The following is a 22,602-nucleotide window of genomic DNA, read 5'->3' as shown; positions in this document are numbered from 1 at the left end:
CCAACAGAGGGCATAAATGAATAAACATTGTTGCTATTGTTAAAATGTATACAAAAAAAAAATACATCATCTTTTAATGCTTTTCAAACATAACATGTTTATTATATTATATGCAAAAATGGAAATGTACAAGTCTGTAAATGTGTGTGTGTGTGTGTGTGTGTGTCCATGCACACATCAAGAACTATTGAACAATGCATAAATCTGCTTACATATTTTCCATGTGTGTGTGCATGTAAATGCGTGTATTAAGTGTGCGTGGGTTTCTATGTATGTATAGTTCACTTTCCAACTACATATTTTCAGGTTCAGTTCCATTGCGTAGCACAATGGGCAGGCGTCTTCTAAAACAGTTACAGGCCAACTGTAGCCTTTTGGGTGGATCTGACAGATGGAAGCTGAAAGAAACTCAGTGTGTGTGCATGTGTGTGTATTCTTAACCCCCTTGTTTGACACTGCCTGCAAATTACATTACATCACCACCATACAAGCAGTGTTTTTTTTTTTGTTTGTTGTTTTTTTTTTTAAATCACCAGTGGAAACATGTCCAAGCATTATACTGTTCATATTTGAAGAAATAGGGAAATTATTATCTTCCTTGGAAATAGGTGAGATTTGGCAACAGAAAGTGCATTCAGCTTAAGAAAATCTGCCTCAAATTTTGCCTGGCTTATGCAAGCATAGGAAAGTGAAGGCAAAAACAGTAATGGTGATGATGATATATATATATTCATTTATTTATTTATTTATTTAATCTAGTTTCAGGCCAAGGTCTATGGCTTGTGAACATTATAATGGCTGTAAGATGTAACATGGACTAATTTCCCCAATTGTAATCCTATGGATTACTTATGTACATAGTGCAGTTGAGAAAGACACCAACCATTCTGTCTGCAACACAAAGGCCAAGTTTGTGGCCAAGATCAAGGAGGTATTTGAACGTCTTCCCAATGACACAGTGAGGAACACCTGTGGCAAGTTCCATAGCCATTTTGATGATGCAGTGGAAGCTGAGGGTGGCTATTTTGAGTAAACTGTTATCTAGTTGATATCTTAAAAAATTTTTTTAAATACTTTTACTTTTGGGTGAGATGTTGTACTTTATTTTCCTTTTATGCTAACTGCCAAATTCATTCTGAACACCCTATATGTGTGTATATATTAGGCTCACAAGCATGAGGTTATGAGTTCAATTCCCAGACTAGGCTGTGTGTTGTGTGCTTGAGCAAGACACTTTATTTCATATTGCTTCAGTTCACTCAGCTGCAGAGATGATGAGTTGCAACATCACTGGTGCTAAGCTGTATAAGCTTTTGCCTTTCTCTTGGTTAACATCAGTGGAGTCAGCGGGGAGTCTGGTATGCATGGGCAACTGCTGGTCTCCTATAAACAACCTTGCCAGAACTTGTACCTCGAAGGGGAACTTTCTAAGTGCAATCCCATGGTCATTCATGACCGAAGGAGGTCCTAACCCTTTTACCCTATACATATATATATATAAAATCATTGTTTTAACATTCACTTCTCCATGCTTGCATGGGCCAGATGGAGTTTAATGAGGAAGATTTTCTACAGCCAGATGCTCTTCCTGTTGCTGACCCTCATCTGTTTCTAAAATGATATTTCCCCATAGCCAAACATTTTCACAGAAGATTGGAAATGAACAACACTGCTTGTATGATTCATCTATAACTATCATGCAATGTCAAGACAAGAACACACATATGTGCACACGCACACGTGTGCAAGCTTTCAGTTTACTAAATCTATCCACAAGGCTTTGGTCAGCCCAGGTGGCATGCAGTGGGATCTGAACATGAAGCCATATGGTTGCGAAGCAAACATTTAAACCATAAAGCACACATCTGTGCCTGTGCTTCATTCAAAATATGTTGTGTGTGTACATGAGAGAGAGAGGGGGTAGCAAACAATCACGGCAGCCAAGTATTTATAGGCAAAGGCATGGCTATGTGGTTTGCAGTTCATTTCACAACAGCACACTTCTAGGCTGAAATCTTTTGTGTATCTCCCTGTGGGATGAAGTTAAAATAATAGTCAGAGAACACCACTGGAAAATACGAAAACTCAAAAAGGCAGCACACATGCTAGGACATAGTAACCTCCTAAGCAGACCTAGTGCAGATATGAGTAGCATATGGGAACTGGTATTAAGGAAGTATAGGAAAATATTAGATTTATAAACCCAAAAATTCACTCCATAATTGCCCACGACTACATGGCGCAGTGGTTAAGAGTGCAGGCTACTAACCCCAAGATTCCAAGTTCAATTCCAAGTTCAATAATAATAATAATAATAATAACGTTGGAAACATAGCTTAGGAATGAGAACTCAGGTTTGAAATTCCCCCAGGACACCTGATGAAGGCTGGAGAGTATATCAGCCGAAACGTTGCATTAACAATAAAGATGAGGACAAATATCCATCAAATGTAAATAATATAAGGACACAAAGATCAGTGATGGAGTATGAGTAAGTTAGCTAGCTTGCCAATTTACAGAGACTAGATATTATCTTTTATCTTACTTGTTTCAGCCATTAGACTGTGGCCATGCTGGGGCACTGCCTTGAAGAACATTTAGTTGAATGAATTGACCCCAGTAATTAAATCCACTCACGAGGCTTTGATCAGCTTGAGACTACAGTAGAAGACATTTAACCAAGGTGTCATACAGTGTAAGTGAACCCGGAACCATGTAGTTGGGAAGCAATTTTCTTATCACACAGCGATGCCTAGATTCCATACAAAAGAGATATTAATACCTAAAATAGTTAGAAAAGGAAGCTTATTCTAGGAACATTGTTTATTTCTGGGCTTTCTTAAAACTTACTTTGCTGTACCAGGTGCAGACAATCAGTAATAGACATTTTATCCAAATCATATTAGCAGAGCATTCATAACTGGAAACAACTGGGTGGAAGATAGAAACTGTGAAAGCTCATAAGGTGGATTCTACATGTAAGCTCAAATAGCTGATGATTACATTAAAGATACAAGTGTTTGTGGGATACTCATCCACTTACACCATGTGCCCCCCAAAAAAGTACAAAAACAAAAGGAAGTGGTAAACTCCAGCATGGCTTCCATTCAGTAACTGAACTCAATAAAACAATAAAAAGAAAGTAGAAAGCTCCTTCCAGAGCCATATAGACTCATAGGGCTGGTTTCCTGGATTATGTAGCATATATACCCACCACCACCTGCATGAGATGCTGGTCTGTTGCAGGAATACTTATTTTTGCCGACTGGATGGACTGGAGCAATGTGAAATGAAGTGTTTTGCTCCAAAATCACAATCTTAGAATTGTGAGTTCAACACTCTAACCACTAAGCCATGCACTAAATCCAAATAAAAGAATGTCTTATTTGGACTGGCAAAAGAAGTTCCATAAATCACACAACTTGAATTTTCATCATCAAAACCAACAAGAGTTCCATTCACTTACTACTTAACTATTAAATATCAGTTATATAAATTATATTTTGCTTAAACAATTAAATACAATACTCATGGTACAAGCACAGTGCTAGTATTAACATCTGAACTCATATTCACAATTATTCTAGCAGTTTGCAATCTTTATCTTTCAGCCTATATTCCTCATAAAGTCCCATCCTAATAACTACAAAATTTGATTCTAATAGTCACTTCCAGTATTTCCAGTCCTTTCCATCCCTTCATTTTCTCCATGTTCCTGCAACTGTTTATTTTCTACAGTAAGTTGACAATATAAAGTTGTACTCCATTCTGTTGAGAAATGACTCCCTCAACAAACAGAAAAGTACTCCTTTAGTAACTAGTTCTAATTTAACCCTTTAGCATTCAGGTCACCCTGTCAAATGTAATGCTTATTAGTTCATATTGCTTTGAATTAATCATTCGACTTATAGCCCTGAGATTTCAATGATGTGATGGTTTAGTTTTAGAATAACATTGTAGGGTATATGTAAGAGGATTTTAGTTAATCATACATTACTTTGTAGCTCTGAGATTTTGATGATATGACTGTTTAATTTTAGAATGACATTGTAAGGTAGGTGTGACATACCAGATCTGGCTAGTTTGACCATTAAGCTGGTAGAATAGTGTAGCTGGATGTGACCAGTTTAGATGCTATAGGGTTAAACACAAAGCCAGCAGTTTTGGTGGAGAGAATCAGTTCATTACATTGATCCCCATTCTTGACTGGTATTTTATTTTATCAACCCCACAAGGATAAAAAAGCAAAGCTGAGCTCAGCAGGATTTGAACTCTAAACACGGAGATGTGAAAGAAATCAAATAAAACATTTTTCCTAACACTCTAATGATTCTGCCAATCCAAATGAAAGATATTCTTTTACTGGATTCAGTCACCAAACAGTAACCATGCTTCAACACTTCTCTTTTTCCCCTCTTTTTTTTTTCTTGTACAATGACACTGAATTTAGCAGACCCACCCACTATTAGTGGGATTAACACTTCCCAGAAAAACTTTGGTGGGAAAGAAACAGGGAGTGGTGGGAGGGTTAGATCTAAAAGGATGCAACAACATGATCCCTGAGTGTATGGCAAACTGTTAAATACTTCCCTTAAATTCAAAACCTTGTGAACAACTGTTCCCACAAGTTGTACTAATACAAAAACAAGAGAGATCAGGGCAGAGATGGCTGTTCACAAGTGCAAGCCCCATAAGTCTGAGTGGCTGTTCCAGCAAATCTTCCTCGCCATTCTCCAGGGTAACAGCTTTTCCATTTTGTCTGCTGAGGCTACAAGACAGTCTGACTTAAAGGAAATTGTACATTCCACTCCATAATGTAAAGTTCGCCTCATATATTTTATGGTAACTATTGTTGTAAGCAACTATATATTTTTTAAGAAACTAGCAATCTTGAGTTATATAGAGATATACATCAGTAAACAAAATCAAGGGATACAAAACTAAAAATACTTATCCCAATGAATATATTGCTACCAACAATACGTATATAATGTTCTATTTATTTAAGTGAGCTTTATCGCAATTGTCATGCTGCTGTTTTTGTATTTTTATGCACTGATGCACGCACACGCACACACACATGCATGCACACATACATTACATTTGCATAAGTGTACATGCACATGGATGAATGTGTATGTATGTATGTATGTATGTGTATATATATATATATATATACACACACACACCTAAGTGTACATGAAAAATAAACAAGTCTATTTAAATAATCAGCTAGAGAACATGTCTCAGCATGCCAGGCAGTAGTTTACCAACAGTAAAGCGAAGTCAAGGAAAGTACATCACAGTCAATGCTAACACAGAGTTAGACATTTTTCTACAGAATTACATGACAACACCCATGATATATTGCAGATTGCAGATGAATTCCCCATATGATTTTGAATTCTATTCCAGCCAAAAGGCTTTTTTATAAATCATTTTAAAAAATGTTACTAAATAGGTGCCAGCATGGCTGTGTGGTAAAAAACTTGCTTCTCAACTATGTGATCTTGAGTTCAGACCCCAATGCACAGCAACTTGGGCAAGTATCTTCCCCAGGTCAACCAAAGTCTTGTGAATGGATTTGGCAGAAAGAAACCGAAAGAAGCCTGTTATGTATATATGTGTATGGAGGGGGTGTATTTGTTTGTCCTCCACCACTGCTTGACAAGTTGGTTTGTTTACATTTTCATAACTTTACAGTTCACCAAAAAGAGACTGATCAAATAAGTACCAGGCTTAAGGGTAGGTACTAGACGCTTCATGGCTGAGTTTCAAAGAGTGAAAGAAGCAAAAGATAAATATGCAAAACCATCTGGCTCATCCCATTATAAGGAGTAGAGTTTTTAAGTTACCTTTATCTAAGCAGACTGAAGGCAAGCCAACTGCTAAAGTAGTCATACAATGATTGTAACAAAGTTTGAAATTGTAACTATGAAGCCAATATCCCAGCTCAACAATCTCAGAATCACCAAGCCTCATATAACAAATATATAATTAAGAACCATGTATGATCTGGCATTCAGTTGTACTTAGTTGTTAACCTTACAATCAAAGAAGCAATAATTATCATCTAATTAATTAATAATCTTCATATGTTATTGTCACAGGAAGAATAATTGCCTAATAAATATTAACACTATTTACTTAATCTGGATTATATTTTGGGAAATTTGGATGAAATTGTTAGAGATCACATTAGCTTATGTTGAAATCCTACGTTATTACGGTCAATATATATTCTAAAAAAAAGGGACCATGGGATTGCACCTAGAAAGTTTCCCTCTGAAGCATGGATGATTATGGAAGACCAGCAGCAGTCTCCCATGCATACCAGCCTGCCCGCTCCACACCACCGATGTTAGCCAAGAGAAAAGCATACGCCAATACAGCTTGGTATTAGTGATGTTGCAACTCATTTCTACAGCTGAGTGAACTAGAGCAATGTGAAATAAAGTGTCTTGCTCAAGAACACAACACAGCCCAGTCCAGGAACTAAACTCATGATTGTGCACCAACGCTCTAACCACTGAGTCATGCCCCTTCAATATATATTCTATAATGGTAATTATTATCTCTAAAACCAATATTTAGTAGTATGTGTCAAGGATTCCATTTAAAGAAATGCACTTACACCAAAAGATTTGACTGACATTGAAATGCAAAGATCCTCCAGCCCCCACCCTTTTTTTTTTTTTTTAAGTTTAGTAATGTCTAGGGTAAAAATATTCACAATTGCCACCTCTTAGAATTGAGGGTGACTTCATAGCTTATACCATGAGTTTATTAACTGCTTTAGGTGACTGATCATGTAGAGACAAGCAGATAGAGAAACTCTCTTAGCCCTCCATCTCTAGGATGTGATAGCTCTGAGTGGACCAAAAATATGAAATGAAGTGCCTTGTTCAAAGACACATGCCTCCCAGTCCAGGATTCAAAACCACAACTTTAGTATTAAGAACCCAATATCCCTAACTGCCAATTCGCCTACTTTCAGAGAAAAAAGAATACAAATTAATATTGAAAAACGTCCTTAAAGTGGTAAGCTGACAGAATCGTTAAAACACCAAGCAAAATGCTCTTAGCAGTATTTTGTCCATCTTTGTGCTCCAAGTTCAAATTCCACTAGGGTGGTCTTTACCTTTCATCCTTTTGGGGGTCAATAAAATAAGTACCAGTTGAGTACTGGGGTTGATTTAATCAACTTGGCCCCTCCCAAAAAAATCTGCCGGCCTCATGTCAAAATTTGAAACCAATACTGAAAGATGTCCACACCCTTTTGTTTTCATATTTCTGGTACAGTCTTTGATTCAAACAATTTTGAAAATAATAATTTAGTAAAATAACTGTCATTATTAAGCTGCTGTTTGGAAATTTAATGGAAAGTTTTAACTTTAAAACAGGAAGTTTGTATCATTGAACCAGGAGAAGTCTCAATCAGGTTACTATTAAAAGGTTTAATAAGGCAGCAGGCTGGCAGGATTGTTAGCACACTGGGTGAAATGCTTAATAGAATTTCATCTGTTGCTACTTTCTGAATTCAAATTCCACTGAGGTCAACTTTGCCTCTTTTGGGGTTGATAAATTAAGTACCAGTGAAACACTGGAGTTGATGTAATCAACTAGTCCCCTCCCCACAAATTTCAGGCCTTGTGCCTACAGTAAAAAAGGATTATTAAAATGATTATTGTAATGTGTAAACGATAAGAAAATTTGTTAATGCCTGCATTTTACATATTGGATGTGAACGTGATTGTGGAACAGTTCCTTCTATATCTACCAACAGCAAGATTAACATTCATATAGCAGGGACAGCAAAGAAAAGTTCATAATTGTTTGCAGATTCACTGCAAGAACTCTTATTTACCAGAAGCTAATAAAAGTCAACTTTGCCAGAAAAGAGCAACTAACTTTATTCAAGAATATAATTGATCATTTGTCAATTACATCATTATTAGCTATGGAAGTGTTGACAGTAAAATAAAAAAAAAAAGAAAGAAAACTAACAAATAATCCACATCTAATATTTTCCCTGCAAATGTTCTATCTGAACATGAACTATAGAAATAATACTACTAAAAGAGCCACTAAAAGGCATGGGCATAGTTTCTTATCCTTATCTTCCACAAACTAATATTTTTATTTATTCATTTATTTTTAATCATTTTCCTCATTTCAAAATAACCTACATTTCTTTAAGACACTACATCAGTTGATGCAATGTTTGCTTTTTTTTTTTTTTTATTACATGCATTCTTGATCCTTAATAAAAGCTTTGGATTTGCCAAGCGGAACTCAAGTCCATCCCGTTATGTAATCAACCCAGATCACCATAACCTTCGCATTCTCCATTTACTTATTCTTGGTAAATATGTCATTCAAGGTCGTTACTCTGGGCCTGTCAGCCTCGGGTTATGTTTGTATTTGACAATAGATCAAATGTTTACCAAAACAGAGTATGAAGTTTCATCGCTTTGATATGCTATATACTTAAGTTATATACTTAGAACAACCACAGGTAGCATTTCAATTCAGTAACTCTCAAACTTTTATGTCAGTACATGCTTTGACATACATTATGAAATATGGATGGTATTAAGGGTCAACAGGGATTTGATTTCATTAATAAAACTCATTCTATTTGTTGTCTTTCCATATCATTTTCAAGTGATGCACCTTTAATACATTACTATTTTGTTGAAGTTAGGGCATCATCATTTAAAGTCCATTGTCCATACTGGCATGGGTTGGACAGTTTGACCAGGCTGGCACACTGGAAGGCTGCACCAGACTCCAGTCTGATTTGGTATAGTTTTCTATAGTTGGATGCCCTTCCTAACACCAACCACTCCAATAATATAATGGGTGCTTTTACGTGCCACTGTCATGGGTGCCATTTGTGTGACACCGAGGTGCTTTTACGTTCCACTGACATGGGTGCCAATTTCCATGACACCAGTATCTGTCACATCTGTGATTTTGCTCGGTTTGATGGGTCTTCCCAAGCACGACATAATGCCAAAGGTCTCAGACATTGCCTCTGTGAGGCCCAAAACTCAAAAGGATCTCAGGACATCCTAATATAATGTCGTGTATTGTTTCAGAAAATAAACCACAAAGGAGACATTTGTCATCTATTTGTAGAAGATATAGATATTCCTTTCAATTAATTCAGCAGTGAGGGCCTGTTCATCTATTCAGCATGCCGTTATGTTCCCCATTGAAGCCAAATTTCTATATCTAGATGAGGAATGGATGCATGCATGCATATATGGGTGAGTGGGTGGATGCATATGTGCATGCATGCATGAATGCATACATTCATATATACATACATGCATGCATATGGAACAAAATGAGCTAAGAGAAATAACTCAGAGAGGTCAGAGGCATATATTTGAACAACATAGACAAATACAGGTACATCAAATACCATACAACATAAATTTTTAATTTATTAAAATCATTTCTGCCTCTAGAGAAAATGTCATAATTATCAAATAGCAATTAAGACCAGCCACATATCAGAAGGGGAGATAATCTCAAGAATAAACAAATTTTCCCAAGTTGGTGTGATTAAGGAAAAGGGCTTATTGTCTGGAGATAAGAGGACAGTTGTGAACACATTTCTACCTCAGTCGATATCATCAGAAAGACATTTGTCATTGTGGTGGTGGTGGGGGGGGGGGGGTCCAAAATGTCAAAACACTGACTGACCTTAGCTTTTTCACTGTTCAGCAAAGATGAGTTATGTACCATCGAGATGTCTGCTGTTGTTACTGCTTTAAGGTTTACTCTAATCCAATTCCTTGTAAGCATTTTGTTACTGCACATTTAGCAACAAGGTCACATAGCAGGTCTTTTTGTAAGTTGGAAATATGGAGGGGGCAACATTAAATAATTACCTTGATGCATTGCTTACTGACAAGTAGATGTCTAGTAATACAGTCTGTGGAAACTCAATATATCTAGTTCGGTATCAAAGAGCTGAGTTATGGTTGGCATTGCAAATAAGTTCATGGCACAAATTGCATTCATGTTAATGAAAGGAAAATAATCAAAATCTTTTTGATCATCAAACTAGTCATTTTGCTTTATTATTTCAGACAGCTTTCACTGTCAGTTTTACCTTCATTGATGCTCAAGTTTTTGTAGAATGCAAAGTTGTCCAACTCTTCTATTATCTTGCATGAATTCCAAATCCTCTCCTCTATTTTACTTTCAATCTGCCTCACATTATTCTAATCAAAACAACGTCTCAGTGTCCTTGCAAAACTGTTTGACAATACTGAGGTGGCTCTCAAGTGGGAAACCATTTGCAGTATACAATTTAAGTCTTTCCTTTCTCTCTATGTAGGATTCAAGATTGGCTTGTTTTATGGCCCAACTTACAGGTAAAAAAATCACAGGATGAAATAAAGAACAGACTATCCCAGTAGATATTCCTATAAGGCTAGAATCCAATTCAGTTTCACTGAAGCAAACTTCTTAATCACATGGCCATGGCTACATCAGAAGTAATTATTAAGCAGTAGAACACCCAACTAATAAAACACCTTCTAACATTTAGTTTGTTGTTCTGCAATCTAAATTCAGACCTAAATCGCTCTGCAATCTAAATTCAAACCTAAATGTTTTGCATGCCTTCTGGCTCAATAAAATAAGTAACAATCAAGTATTGGACTTAATTCCTTTCATGTAAATTTATGGCTTTGAGCCAAAGATATTATTATTATAATTATTACTGGCAAATATAGTGGTTTATTGAACAATGTCTTAGAGTAGTTGTTTACTAACCCACTGAGCTTTGAATTACATCTTCCCAGAATCAATAAAATAATAGGTTGATTTCTTTAGCAAAACTGGTGTTGATATGTCAAAAGAAACCACTTTGAAGTGATGTGGGCAACTGCTAAGTCTATGATCCAGATTCAATATTTTATTAATTTTACTTAGGTCAATTTTACTTACCAAGCAAAATATATAGTTAGTATTTAGTTACAACTAATTACATTCTGAGTTCAAATGTTGCCTTTTAAGCTTCAGGGGTGGATAAGAGAAATACCAGTCAATTTACAGGGATCAAGAATATAGCTGAAAGAAAATAACTCTGGGGTGTTCTGCATACTTAAACTGATAGAACACGCAGGAAATCTTCAGTTAACTGAGATTATCAAATTAAATGTTTTGTTTCAAGCTAAAAAACAGAGAAGCTAACTACAATAAGATCAGCTGATCAAAAGTTTTGAAAAATATAGACAATGCAGAATGGATATAATTGACTAAGCCCTTCCTACTAAATTTATAGACAAGTGAGTATGTTAGAAATGAATGGAAATCAACTTTTGTTTTTGTTTGTTTATTTTCTTTTTTTCTAGTATGTGGGGAGGTGAATTTAAGCTAAGCTGAAGAGAACAAAGGAAAGATGTTTCAGGTGGGTTTGGCTGAAGGTGGTAAGCAACCACCAAGCACCAAGAAGCAGTAGCCATTGTAGTAGTGGTAGAAAAACAAATGTGAGGAGACAGTGCATCTCTAAGCAAAAAATTAAAATGTATTGGTCAATGATTCCATGTCAATCAGATATGTGGCTTTCTTTTGAAAGTAGTTTTGGGTGTTTGTATGGGTAGTAGCAGCTTTATCCTCAACACCAAGTGTATGGGAGCTGTTTTCTAGAGTGTGACTCATTTGAGCTTTGTAAAATGTCATTAATTGTTCAAAACTGAAGCATTTTCTGTTCCTAAAGAGAAGTAGTTTTGGGGATACAACTTTGCTAAAGAGACATATCCACCAATCATATTCCATACCCATAACAAAAAAAAACACCCTTTGTACTCAAAATTATTTTGGCTTGATCCTGCTTTGCAACATTACTTTCACAGTGAATCAATTCAATGATTTGGTTTTGCATCAGTTTTTTTTTTTTTTTTTAGAATTTGAATCACTTTTCTTATGTTTTTCCTTTATACCATATATATGTGTGTGTGTGTGTGTGTATATATATATATATATATATATATATTATATATATATATATATATATATATATATATATATATATATATATATATATATATATATATATATATATATATATATATATTGCTTTTTTTAGGTTAGAATGTTTCTGTATCAGAATATATGTTACCAAAGCTGAGTTATAATTCCCCTTGTACTCCCATACATCCACGTGTAAAGTAAGAATAGACTTTTTTTTTTTTTGTTTTTGTTAGCTAAGACAACTAAGCTTCAGCTCTGAAAAAATAATAATCTCTATTGAGTGTACTGAGTACTTTTTTTTTATTCTTTATTTTTTTCTCCTTTAATTAGGATAAATATCTCAATGATCTTAAGTTTTCTAGCATTGAGGTCAAAAAATATCCAGCTTTGCAATTTAGCCATAATACCATTTGAAAATACTTAGGCCATTGTCATATTAGAGTACACTTGGACTATACAACTACATTACAAAACCTTGTATTATGTGTTCTTTCATCAGCCCCCCCCCACACACACACACACAAAAAGCTAACCTGGTCTCAGTAGTAACTGAAGTCTGGAACGTGGAGTGCTACAGTAGTTATACCAATAAGATAGGGTTCTTTAGTCAACCAATTCCACCACTAAAATTTAGCAACAAAATATATTTTGAAATTGATACAAGTAAAGGTTTCTGAATACTTCAAGAGGAATTAAGAAATCTCAACATCTAGCTCCAGTTTAATGGCATTAAGTCGGCCAGATATCTATATAAATCACCCTAAAATAGGCTACAGCCTATAATAGTTAATAAACCCAGAAGGTTTGATATAAATTGTTGATAGATGAATTTAAATATAAAATGTAAACATGTCTATAAATACAAATAATTTTATTTCAATTCTAGCATGGGTGGAGTACGTTTTTGCAACTTAAGCTGTTTACAAATTGTTGGAGTAAGTATTTTTACAACTGGTTGTCCTAATTATTTAATAATATAATATACTATAGAGTATACATCTACAGTATCTATAAGTCTTAGTTGACAGTGTGTGTGCACGTGCATGTAATCGAACGCATCATGTAGATGTAGACAAATACCTACACAATCACTAAGCAGGTAGAAAAAGGCCATCAATCTGAACCGTTTTGGTGGCACTTGGGACAGTTCTTCAGAAGGTGAGTTGTCTTCTGTTGACAAAGAAATTGTATATATAGTCCCGGTTATAAAGGACTTTACTGAAATAGCGCTTAGCTGACAGCTAATTAATTATTAAAGCACTAAGCAGAAGGTTTTTAGATAATACAAATATACTACAACATATAACTATATTGTTGTAGTAGTAGTACAAATCTTAGCCGATACTCTCCACCTCCACTGTCTCTCTCTCTCTCTCTGTGTGCATGTGTGTGTGCGTGTCATTGAACACACCAGGCAAAATGTAAACAAATTTTTACTTAGCCATAAATATTTATGAGAAGTTGCAGGCTGAATAAAGAGCATAAAAATAATACAATAATTGCATAACATTTGAACTCAGCACTTAATGGGCAATGGGTTGGTGGGTCAGCTCCTTGGCCTCACGCACACTGTGACCCAACTGCTATTTTTCAAACATAACTAGTGAAGTCATGTTCTCATTCAGAGGAACATTACTCTTTAATGTGTGCAGGCTTGTGTTTGCAGGGTCTTTTGTTTTATGGGTTGTTTTTTTTTTCCATGACAGAAAAATAAAGTTTTTACAATAAAGAAATACACATACCAGCAATTCTTCTAAAGATGTATTGCATTTTTCTAAATTGATACGTTTGATGGCAATCTTTTCATTCCTGGGGCGGCAATACGCGGCTTGCACCACTGCAGTAGCTCCTGCACCTGAAAAAATTGAACAAGGAGAGAAAATAAAGTGAAATGTAGAATGAGAGTTAACCTTGAAAAGTTATTTAAGGAAAGGTAATAAAAAAAAAAAAAAACCTCAATTTCATATCATTGTGAGAAATCTCCATACTTAATGGCAGTTATGACATTGTATGGAACTGACTGAAATTTTTTTAACAATTGATATCTCATCACTTAACTTTCATTGGCTAAGATAGCTGGACTATATATATATCAGTACTAAAAACAAACCACTATATCACTACTGTACTTACTTATCACCCTATCTCTCTCTCTCTCATGTCATTATCTTCATCACCATCATTAATTCCTAACTTTTCCAATGCTTGCATGGGTCAGAGAGAGTTTATTCAAGTCAGATTTTCTATGACCGAATGCCCTTCCTTTTTGCCAACCCTCACCTCTTTCCAAGCAAGGTAATATTTCCCCATGGCCAGATATGTTTTCACAGAATATTGGAAATGAATAACACAGCTTGTATGACAGTGGCCTTCATTTGCAACTACCATGAGACACACATATACACACCAGGCTTCTTTCAGTTTCCATCTACCAAATCTGCTTGTAAGGTTTTGGCTAGCCCCAGGCTAGAGTAGAAGACATTTGCCCACATACACACACAAATTACCATTTTTTCTTTAACTAAAGAAAATAAACTGGAGTAGAAAAGATCTAGCTTCAAATTATCTGAAACAATCTGTCAAACTAAACACACAAATGACATTGAACACCTGGCAAAAGAAAATTGAAAAGGTGATCAAACAAATAGACTTCTGATTGAGAGTCCATTCAATCTGATTACCTGGTGCTAAAGTACATGCAGATACATGACCATTATTTGATGGTTCTATGCACTTAAGATTTCCAGAGTCAAGAATCACACACCCTTTCCAATATACCATAACATAAATGGAGGCAACAATTTTAATGATGGTGTGCATTCTACCACAGGTAGAGATAGAGGGAAATGATTATATAAATATATAAGCATGTATTTTTTTTATCTTTTAGTCAGGTGACAAGGCAGTAACCAAGACCATTTAAGGCCAATGAAATTGATGAGAGGCTATGTGTATGTATGAATGTGTATGTATACACACATGACATACATATGTGAGCGTGTGAGTGCATGTGATCTGTGTGTATGTGTTTGGCCACTATTAACTTCAAACTTGACAGAAATCTTTTCAACATACAATTGCTGTGGGCAGTTGTATGCTCAAATCTGAACAGATCACTGAGTTACAGTATGCTGATGACTACTCATATAACTTACACTTTGGAAGCCCTACAGGTAATCATAACTTAACAAAAAAAATTGTCAATGGTACACTGGCACAATTCACCTACCTGCCCACTTTTGTCAACTCAACACCAACAACTAGTCATACTCATTCAATTAAGAAACTATGACAGTATCATTTCCAACTACATACTTGATGAAGTTCTCAACCACCTCAGGTAGGCCTCCACATACTTTGAAAGGCCCAGAAAGAAAGATTTTCTACACAACCATCTCAACCACCATACCCTAATTCTTATACACTGTATGAGTGCAAGACATAGATCCCATGCAGCAAACACATTAAGAGCCTGAATGTCTTTAATACTACTTCCAGGATAGGATTATGTGCACAAAAAAATCTTCTGCTGAACTAACACCAAAGAACCCATATTATATACATCAACTGAGATGGTTCAAAAATGCAGTAGACTTATCTTGTTTGTTCCATCACCTCTCCCATAGGATCTTCTATAGCTATCTGCTTCTTGGTCAACTGTACAATGGCCAAGTGAAGATCACTTTGAAAAGAAACCGCTTCAATCCTTCAAAAGTACTTCACTGTTTGCCACTCATTTGGGTATTCCCAATGATGAAAGAAAATGACACACTCTCAATTCTACCATAAGAAACAGGCATAGAAGCATTGCACATAACATTAGAATTGGCTCTTCCAACTAAACACTTACATGTCCTGTCTGTAACTGAAGTTGTACAACAAGGATTAGGATGAAGGGAAAGATGATCCACTATGGATTTTCAGTGGGCAACCATAAGCACATGCATGTGCATATTTACATGTGCATTTGTGTAAGGAGCACATGGGGCTGAAAGAGAGATTGTAATCCAGTAAAGTGTTCTGATATCTCGGGAAACAATTACTAAGTAATTTTATAAAGACATACTTTCTTTGGGAAAGAGACAGACAGGCAGAGAAAGAGAGAAACAGGCACACAAAGTGAGAGTAACAAGGTAGACATAGATACAGAAAATTATTCTTAGGATTTCCAAAAACATCCAGTTATTCATTTAGTAATATACCAAAATATTTGTCTGTTTCTAATTTATTTAGTCTCTCATTTGTTTATATATGCTCACATACCAAAATATAGTCTACAGTCAATTGAGTGCATGTGTGTGTATCACAATCATCATCAATGTCATCAGCATTTTAACAACCACTTTACCATGCTTGCATGAGCCAGACATAACTTGTGGCAGATTTTCTCTAGCCCGACATTCTTCCTGTCAGCAACCCTCAAGTTTCAAGACAAGATTAATATTTCTCTTAACGCTTCAAACAGCTCACTGACCAGATATATTTCCATCAAATATACACCATTTGTATGAACAATGACTGTTTTTGATCAGTATACAGATGTCAAGGCAAGAAGGAACGCATGTGCACATGTGCTTCTTTATAGTTTCCATCTACTAATTCAGTCACAAGGCATTGGCCAGCTCGTAGCCACAGACGACATCAGTCAACAATGCCACAAAGTGGGGAAGAAACTTTATGCCATGTAGTTCCCATGTGAACATCTTAACCACTCAGCCATATACATGTGTAAGTGTTCAAAGTCTAACACTGTAATTCTTCAGTTATTAAAACATCAACACATTAAAAGAGAAAATTTATGAATTTAACAAAATCAGGTTAATTCAGTAGTAAAAGAAATACTAAATAAGAAAAGGAAATACATTTTGTTTCAAAAAACTACTGAGACAGGATTATCACTGTAAAGAGAGAGGGGTGGAGTGTATCTTATATAAGAGAAAGAGGGAAAGACAGGAAGAGGTGAGAGGCAAAGACAAGTGATAGATAATGAAAAAAAAAATACAAAAATAAAATAACCTTAGAAATGGCTATGAACTGCTTGATAGCAGTAATAAAAAACAAACTAATGATTCCCTGAAAACATAAAGTGATATTACCAAATACCAGCTTAATTTTCTAATAACCTACTTCTTTAAGTCAACACACTGTCCTTGGCTTTGCTTTGTCTCAATCACACAGCGCATAAAATATCAATACACAATTCACATGTGTATTTTTCTCCAGAGGAATTATAGCTTGCGTGAACTTAACAACATCCTGAATTTCCAAAAAAAAAAAATTTTTTTAATATGTTAAGAAAATACTGGTGGCAATTGATCATCTATACTTGAACAAAATTAGTCCTTCAGTTTATTTAAATATAAAGAACTGGTTCTTCTCACAAGGGAATTTTCTAATTATAAAAAAAAAAGTTAAATTATCCATAATAAAGAAACAATATTCAAATATGAATTTGCCAATCTGTTTAAGACTACTCTCTATTTTTTAGGGTCTTTCAATTCTTTAAGTGTAAGGAGTGCTTTTAAAACAAAAATTTCAAACTGATGAATTTATTTTGTTTTGTTTTGCCCCGGGTCAACCCCAAATTTAACAGACTTATGAACAAAGGCATGCCAGCCATGACAATCTCAGTTTTTTTCTCAAGTACAGTGCACTCAGAACATTATTCAATGTGTTGGTTCTTTTCTAAGACACTAAGGTATGGTTTAAGGAAGATTTGGTTGTTATTTCTAGGTGGCCAAATAACCACACACAGACAAACACAAAATTATGTGACAAAGTCAAGAAATGAAGATAACACAACTACTTCAATTTCAATAGGTCACTAGGATTAGGGTGCTAGTGATGGTCTGCATCAGAATGGGTTAGATTAGAAATAAAGATGAAATATAATGGGCTAATAACACATGGATTAGAGTAAGAGGCCTATAATATACAAAATGACTGCAAGTTTCCATGGGACAACCAAGTTTTTAAGAGACAACCTGGTGCAAACCACACACTAGATTCATGGATTAAAGTAAAATCCTAGCTAAATGGGCAGTGATATGTTGGACTGGTACGGTGGCTAGAATCAGAAAGCTCAGAACAAAACAAAAGGAAGAGAAAGGAACCATTCATGGTAGATAGAAGAGGAATTACATATACATGAAGAGAAATTGACTATATTTGATATCTACGTCAAGTATACATAGCAAGGAGAGGCGCAGAAAGAGTTTTGCCAAAAGTATGGCAACATGAGAATCAAAGGTGAAAAGTTTCAGATTGCAAAGTAATGGATCAGTATGAATAAAGATGTCATTGGTGAAAAACAGTGTATGTAATGATAGTGGAATATTTACACTAACTGAATGATGAGAAGTATGGAAATACTATTACAAGAAGTTGTTGAATGAGGATAAGAAACTCAAAAGAGACCAACAACTGAGTTGACAGCTACACAACTGAAAAGGTCATTAAGAAGGTGACAGCAACAGCAACCCATCCATCAAGGATACTGAGATACTGAAAATTTCCAGTGAAGTAGGACATGCACTAGTTACTTGCATAGCAGGCAGTATACAAAGTGATCTGATCCAATGACTGATTGGCAGTATCATCATCATCATCATCATCAACAATTACAAGGACAAAGGCAATGCTCTCGAAAGAAGCAACTACAGAGGCATCAAACTGATGGAACATGTTATTGAAAGTGACAAATAGTTATAGCACAATTAATTAGGAAGAAAATTAGGTTAGAGAAAATGCAACTCAGAATGGGATACAACCTACGCCCACTTAGTAACAAACCACTATGCCAAGTATTTACTGACTAGAAGGCCTTTGAAGAGCATGCTCTTGAGTCTTGTGATGCTAGGAAAACAAGGTGTACATGGATATCTTTTGTGAGTTGTGCACATCATGTACAGATGTGCTATCAACAAAGTGAGCATTAGTAATGAGTTGAATAAGGAATCAGGTATGCAGATAAATGTTCATCAGAGCTCAGTTCTTAGCTGCTTTCTGTTTATTATGCTTTCATAGACTGTACATGAAAAGTTTAACCCCTTTATTATCATATTTCTGTTGAGATGCTCTGTGTTTCTTTCAATTAATTTTAAATATAACAAAGAATTAAGTAAAATAACTTAGTTATCATTAAGCTTGAATTAGGAACATAAATTGTGACAGAAGATTTTAATACAGAACTTTTGAAAAAAAGACATTTGTACTACAAAGCCAGAGGTAGTTTCAAGTGGGTTTTTATCAAAAGACCATCTGTTCATAGGAACTTCTACCTACAAATGACCAAGTTCTCATATCCAAATCTGTTGAAGAACAAGAGAAGCAATTCCAAATGTGAAGCCAAATCCAGAATTGAAACCTCTAAAAGTAAACCCAGCAAAGGCAAAAAGTTTAAGACACAAGACAAGTCTCTACTAAAGACTCCATGCTTGATATACAGAAAAGGAGTAATAAGGAATTTCATAAGAAACACACATTATAAAATGTGAGCACACAAGAAATACAATGTGGTTACAAGTAGGATGAAGAAGAAAGACTTGACTTGTAGTAAATACTCAGTAGTAATTTGCAGTAAGAGTACCTACAAATTCTTTCAAATGCTCAGAGAGTACCCTGGAAGTAGTTGATAGTTTTTATTACCTAAGTGACCAAATTAAAAGAAAAGAATGACATTCTGAAAGTACAAGAGCCTAAGAATGGGATGAAAAAACTTTGGGGAACTGTACATAACAGGAAAAAATGCTCTCTCCTACTAAAGGATAGATTGCATGATTCTTGAGAATGAAGTGTAATGCTACATTGTAATAAAACCTGAGCACTGAATGCAGAGGATATGAGAAGGTTAAAAAAAAGTGGGCAGAGAGCATGCTACATGTGTAAATGTGCATGAATGATAGAGCACAAACAAGCTGAGAGAAAAATAAGGTACAAGAGGAATCAAATGTAATATGGTAGAGAGAGGATTGGGCTGGCACAGATATACAATGCATAGGAAGGATAACAATCTAGGAGAGAAATTTAAAGTAATGCTACTAGAAGGGAACCAAGGAGGACATGAAAGGAAGCAATGAAAGCTAATCTCCAGAGGCTGAAACCTCTCTCACAAAGATGATGAAAAAAACCACAACAGGTGATGAGACATTGTTCCAGAGAAGACCCACCCAACCCATGCAAGCAATAAAAAACAAATGGATGGACAGGGAGAGAGCAGAAGAGAAGGAGAGGAGGAAGCAGAGGAGACATACATACAGGACCAATGCATTGTAGCTTATCACAGTAGATTGATAGAAAATCTTCAGTAAGATGGTTACCATAAACAAAGGCAACCAGCCACTACTATTAGCATTGTATCAAGATTATTATTTGACTCTAAAAAACTGGAGTGTGCCAGGGTTTCTTTCTTTCTTTTTTTTTTTTTTTGCTAAGTATTGTGTGAGTGAGTGAGTGAGTGAGAGAGAGAAAGCGTGCCTGCATGTGCATTGTACTTCCCAAAATGCTTTACACTTCTAAACAAATACATCTATAGACACCATGGTGGCACCGAAAGTAATACACATACACAATTAAGCCAATAGGTAGTTGCAGTTAAAAGAAACACAGCACTGAAGCACAAATTGGTATAGATGACGTTATTAAGTGTGTTGTTAAGCAGGTTCAAACTTTCCTGCTGCTAGCAGCTTCATTCAACCTTATATATACACATACTTTCACAAACATAGATACAAACAGATAGACACCTACATACACACACTACACACATTTGTTTGTGTATGTGTGTGTGTGTGTGTAAATATATATATAATAGTAGAGTAGGAAGAGGATGTAATTGACTTACACTCCTCTGAAGTTATTTCTTACAACAATAATACAACACCCATGAAACTCACTCCAAATATCTAGGGCACTAGAACAGTAAAATATTTATGATCTTATTCTTAGTTCATGTAAACAACTAATTATACAAACAAGATTATAAGTTCAAATCATGCCAGAATCCACTTTTTTTCTTCTAGGATCCATAAAATAAATACTTTTGTTGTTATGCCCCTCTCATAAAATATATTTATTTATTCTTGGCATTAGGAAGGACATTCAGCAGTAGAAACATTGCCAGATCAGATTGGAGCCTGGTGCAGCCTCCTGGCTTGCCAGTCTCCAAACTGTCCAACCCATGCCAGTACGGAAAATGGACATTAAACGATGATGATGGTTTAGACCATTAGACTGTATGTATATACCTATATAATGAGTGAAATTTGTTGCTGGAATGAACTTGTGCAAAAGTGTGCATGTGTGTGTGCCTGCATGCATAAATAAATACATACTCATGTAATTTTGTAGGCATGTACTTATGCTATATATGCATGCATAACAACATATCAAGCAAAAGTACATAAATGGAAAAGAAAACATGATATCCCATCCAAAAATAAAGGTATTTTAAAAATCAAAAAATATCAACTAGATAACAGTTTACTCAAAGTAACCAGCTTCAGCCTTCAAGACAACTTCAAGGCAGTTCTGGAACCAGGAGCATTTTGTTCTCACAGTGATACTGGTAAGATCTTCAGACATCTCCTTGACTTTGGCAACCAGCTCGGCCTTGATGTCACAAGAAGAGCAGTTGGTGTCTTTCTCAATTACACCACACACATAAATAATCCATGGGATTACAATCAGGGAAATTACAAGGCCAGAAATTGGGGTTGGTGAAGTTGTAGAAATCCTACAACAACCATGTTTGACTCTTTTCTGAGATATGGCAAAGAATCAAATCCTGCTATTATACATGCCTTTCAGCAGCAACTCTCAACAGCTAGGGTTTGATCATGGTTTCCAGCAGCATCACATAGATGTCTGATTTGAGCTTAAGGCCCTGTGCATGACATCACCCTCACTGGGGACACGTTCAAAGATCATCACTTTCATGCTGACCAGAGTTTCTTAGTCTCCATTGCAGCTGTCCAAATCATATCTTACAACCTTTACAGTTTTCACAGAGCACTGAGCAGCAGTCTTGATATTGGTACTTTGATAACTGCTGTGAATCACCGCAATACAGGTAATTCTTTTCCAATATTCAAACAGCTTCCAGTCCTCAGCTTACAACTTTATGCTCTCCAATGCCATTCACTGTTCAATAATACAAACTGTTTCTATAACTCTCCACCAACCCACCCATCCAAAAAAAAAAAAAATCAGCAAATTTAGCTCCAAACATCCTGTAGCTTGCTAGGTTACTAACCTTTTTGAAGTCAGGATTAACTTTTCACTTCAGATAAAATACAAAACTAAATACTAGAGTCAATATTATCAACTAAAACTCTTAAAATGTGTTACAGTATGGTTGTAATCCAAACACTAAAAGAAGAAAATATATGATAGTTCAACAGTGAAATCTAATGATGACCTGGCAACTGTTTTTGGAAAATATAAAGGGGAAGCAACAAGAAAGTAGATGGTTGAAGGTATCAACTTCATATGTTGGTCTCCAATGATGGTAATATAAGGTACTGTAATAGGTGAGGCATCAATGCAAGCAAATAATATTCCATTTAGTGCATCGAGGTAAGTGATGAGTGTGCAAGGTGCAATGGA

At 35.5% G+C, this 22,602-nt stretch overlaps 1 protein-coding gene across 7 annotated transcripts in view; it reads right to left on the bottom strand.

The window, feature by feature from the left end:
• The window catches only part of LOC115219553 (serine/threonine-protein kinase OSR1), a 249,692-nt gene that overhangs the window by 153,380 nt on the left and 73,710 nt on the right, over positions 1–22,602 (bottom strand). For all 7 annotated transcript variants that reach the window (XM_036501570.1, XM_029789762.2, XM_029789764.2 and 4 more), the window contains exon 2: positions 13,740–13,852. In XM_036501570.1, coding sequence (XP_036357463.1) covers positions 13,740–13,767 — 28 coding nt within the window. In that variant the 5' untranslated portion in view covers positions 13,768–13,852. The remainder of the gene's footprint in view (positions 1–13,739; positions 13,853–22,602) is intronic.

This window comes from Octopus sinensis, linkage group LG1, assembly GCF_006345805.1.
Source record: "Octopus sinensis linkage group LG1, ASM634580v1, whole genome shotgun sequence".
Classification (NCBI taxonomy): Eukaryota; Metazoa; Mollusca; class Cephalopoda; order Octopoda; family Octopodidae; genus Octopus; species Octopus sinensis.
Note: the sequence above shows the minus strand (reverse complement) of the source record. Positions and strands in the feature narration are given on the sequence as shown.